Genomic DNA, 4,031 nt, shown 5'->3' with positions numbered 1-4,031 from the left:
AATTAATGACATAAAAGGTGTGCCTTAGCTGGAGGCTCACGATTTCATTAAGATTTAGGGATGTGTGCTTTCATTTTAAAACTATTATGGAGATTTTTTTTTCCTCAGTATTTTTCCTTCACTAAAATTTAATCTATCTATCTTTACAACAATTGAATTCAATACCACTCCAGTTTATTTATCTCAGGAAAACTCATGCAGATTGATGATTGACAAAAACAGCATAGAAACATTATTTTTTTTTTATTTGATTGATTTTTAGCCTTTCTGCTTTTTTTTTTCTTTTAGATAAAAATGTTTACTTGGAACTTTGCTGTTAAACTTCATATCTGTTATAGAAAGGAGCTAAAGCTTAAAGAGGAGCCGACGCAAATTCGGGATATTCGAGAACAGTAAAAAAAAAAATTCTGAAGTTTTTTCTGTGGAAATTCAAATTTGGCCTAACCTCATCCAGACCTTGGCTTGGGCGGCCTCCAATTAAATCGAGTTTGAGACTCCTGCGTTCCTGTGTCCTTCAGAATAACAGCCTTATACAGGAAGCTTAAATGACCTAATTTGAAATTGATTTTAATTATAATAATGTTTATTCAAATCACACCAGACTTCAACACAAATGACCTTTTTGTCCTCCTCAGTCTTGCGCTGATGGACTAAACTGTGTGGAGCTACGCTGTCCTCTGGTGGGACTGGACAGCACTGCGCTGATTATTTTTAACGCACGCCTTTGGAATTTTACCCTCGCAGAGGTCAAAAGCTTCCTGGACATAATTATGTTTCAAATGCATTATCTTGTTGTGACCAGGCCATGGTGTATTTTTTTCGATATATTTTCCAATGCAGGATTACAGTTCTTTGAACTACTTAGACATTGTCGTGGATGCCACACTCATTCTCATCAGCTCTCCAGAGAACATTGGACTTCAAGAGGAAAAGACTCACACTAAGGTTAACTTTGTTTCCCGCTTTTTTTTTTTATGAGAACTTTCACTTTGGTGGCTAGCCATGAAATAGATACCTTATCTGTCAACTTATATGTTTTCCCCGTATTTAATACGTTTTTCGATCATTTCTAATTGTGTACGCCAAATAACAATTTTTGTACAGGAACGCACTTGCCAGACCTAATCCTATCCGGAGAGAAAAGAACATACCAGTGAAATTAAAGATCAGACTCATGCAAGAGCTGATTACACCCACCTTCCTCACTGCTTACAAGGCATGGACTCTCAAAGCAAAAGTGGAAAAGAAAATCCAGGGCATGGAGATGAGATTCTATAGGAATGTGTCTAAGCATCATCTACATACATACATAACACCATCAGGGGGCACATTGGACCCTACAAAGAACTCTTGTCAACTGTGCCCAGTCAAAAACTGCAGTGGAATGGTCACTATACAAGATTTTTAGGACTGGCTAAGATCGTTCTTCAGGGCACAGTCTAAGAGGGCGGGAGGAGAGGAAGACAGAAGAATAACTGGGCCGACAACAATAAGGAATGGACTGGTGCCAACTTTGCCATGACCGAAAAGCAGACCAAAAACCGTCGACAGTAGAGAAAGCTGTCCAGAGTTGCGTCCTCATTAGTGCCCCAACAATCCAGGCGGTTAAGGGGTCCGTGAACCGTGAACACCAACAAATGTTATCCCTGATCACGTTTTAATTTTTTTGTGCGTATTATTTACACAAATTCTTTGTTTTTGAATCTACATAGTCCATCTAGCTGTGAGTAAAGAGGCACAGTGTTGTGCATGTAAGGTTTATTATCACTTGATAAGCGCAATTTTAATTATTAATAAGGTAAAGCAATTGCCTGAGGTTGACAGGTATGTCATATTGCCACCACAGTGACATCATTATTTTTTGTAAACTGTGACTGAACCTCTTTAGTCAATATGCATCTAATAGCATGACAAATGGTTGAGATAACAACACATTTTATTTAAATTAATTGAAAAAATTGCTGAACATCATTAGAGTAATATTAGAAATTCAGTCGGAATGACTAAGAAAAAATAAAGTCCAAAACTAATGCTCGGGCATCGTCATGTGCAGGTTAAAGTGACGATATTCCTGGAGAAAGAAGACAAGTATTTCACTAAGGTGGCCTGGTGGATTATCGTCCTCACTGTTGCTGCAGGCCTGCTACTTCTGACAGTCCTTCTTATCTTTTTATGGAAGGTAACAAAACATAAATACTTATATTTTTGACATACACCAAATGTATTGAACTTTGTTTTAAAATCAATGCTTGTGTAATGCTAACACTAAAAGTCAAATGAGAAATTAGCATGTACATGGGAGTTTTAGCCACTTGAACTATAAATATTCATAAGATGTTTAAAATAAGCCTGTTTATTTTTTTGTCTTTTTAGCAGGGTTGCATGAAGTGTACAATGTGTAACAGAGAGTCTTCCCACACGGAGTTGGAAAAACTCAAAGCCTGAAAAAAGAACGGAGTACAAACGGATTCTATGGAATTCAGACCTTTTATGAACTCAACACAGAAAAGACAACGTGACGCTATTAATGTCTTTATAATGACAGGGAAAATATCACTTGTGTGTTTTCACAACAAAGTGTGAAGAACTACTGAAAACAATTGTGTTCAGGAGGACTTTTCTCTTGAAAGTATTGCCTTAGACTCCCAATGGTGTCAAGACAAACAGAAGTTTTCAAATTTAACCAAATAAGAGTGACTTTGAGGTTTTTGTACATCCACCTGCAATATTAAATGCTATTCTTCAAATATATTGCATTACGTAATTCTGAGGGTTGGGGGCGAGGCATTAAGATTTAGGACATTGTAAAAAATATATTTTGTAAATAAAGGAAACTTTTGATTATGTGGTTCAAATTGTGCTTTTATGTTAACCAAACTGTATATTAGGCTGAGCTGTTTTTCCCGGCACAAAAGATTAAATGTGGTCATATATGGCAAACGAGGCGCAGTTGGTACACCCTTCACAGACTTATCATCATGGATGTATTACTTTCACCAACAACATTTACAAGCTTTGACGTCATCAAAAGATATTCCTTTTTTTATACCCACTGCCTCTTTTCAGAAAAATAAGTAGAAAAGCAGAAATTTTCAACAGAAAGCATCCAAACATCTGCTGCACGTGGATACATCAAGAATCAGGGGGCGACATATCATGAAGCACTCAAACGATCATACAAAGCATTGCACGCTGTTGAACTCGACAAAGATTGGCTTCCTTTGAATTTATCTGATGGCATCGATTCATTCGAACGAAGGATTATCACATTTGACCTCATCGTTCAATACAAACAAACAAATAAATAAACAAATACATAAATGAAAACATATATCAATTGCTTATATGACATTCTTGTCATTTTAGAGGGAACCCTGTTTGTAATGACATTGGCACAATAATTGTAAAATATATTCCGTAGAAATTGTTTCTACTTGGATGTATTTCATGAAAACAACGAATTTGAATGCATGCCACGATTGGTGTCACAATGTTGATTTAATGGAAAATGTAATTTTTTATGTATCTTACTTCTGAGAATTAAAAAAAAACAAATACATATGAAAGAAATATGACATTACAGACAGTGTTCTTTTCAAGCATCCTCAGAAAGGCAATTCTTTACTTTGTGAGTACAGACGCTCCCCTACTTATGACCATTCGACTTACGTAAAATGTTAGATACGAACATTTTTTTCGGAATGTCGACAAGTAACCAGACGTTGCTATAAGTTAGATTTTGTATCGTGTGCACCTTTTTTTCCAAGTACAGGACATTACTGTAGTGCTTTTTTTTGCCGCTACCAGAGTGTGGTGGCGCTGTGAGAGGTCACCCAGCATCCACCCAGAAGTGAAAATAATCCTCTTCCTAATTTGTGTGTAAACATTCTACACTGTCTACGTCTATACTATCTCCAGCGCGCTAAGAACTTTGAGATTTTTATCGTTTAATATCTCGTGCATCCATTCCATATGGTTGGTGTAAAGTGTAAAGAAGAGGCGAGCCGTTTCTTTTGAAATGAAAGTGGAAT

General features: G+C 36.5%; 1 protein-coding gene across 1 annotated transcript in view; it reads left to right on the top strand.

Moving 5' to 3' along the window:
- Positions 1-2,271, top strand: part of LOC148359532 (integrin alpha-6-like) — an 18,042-nt gene extending 15,771 nt beyond the window's left edge. Inside the window, exons 22-24 of the mRNA XM_088344345.1 lie at positions 636-746; positions 841-945; positions 2,054-2,271. Of these exons, the coding sequence (XP_088200471.1) occupies positions 636-746; positions 841-945; positions 2,054-2,209 (372 nt within the window). The 3' untranslated portion in view covers positions 2,210-2,271. The remainder of the gene's footprint in view (positions 1-635; positions 747-840; positions 946-2,053) is intronic.
- The last annotated feature ends 1,760 nt before the right edge of the window (positions 2,272-4,031 follow it).

This window comes from Urocampus carinirostris, chromosome 9 (assembly GCF_059441175.1).
Source record: "Urocampus carinirostris isolate Australia breed hairy pipefish chromosome 9, RoL_Ucar_1.0, whole genome shotgun sequence".
Lineage (NCBI taxonomy): Eukaryota > Metazoa > Chordata > Actinopteri > Syngnathiformes > Syngnathidae > Urocampus > Urocampus carinirostris.
Note: the sequence above shows the minus strand (reverse complement) of the source record. Positions and strands in the feature narration are given on the sequence as shown.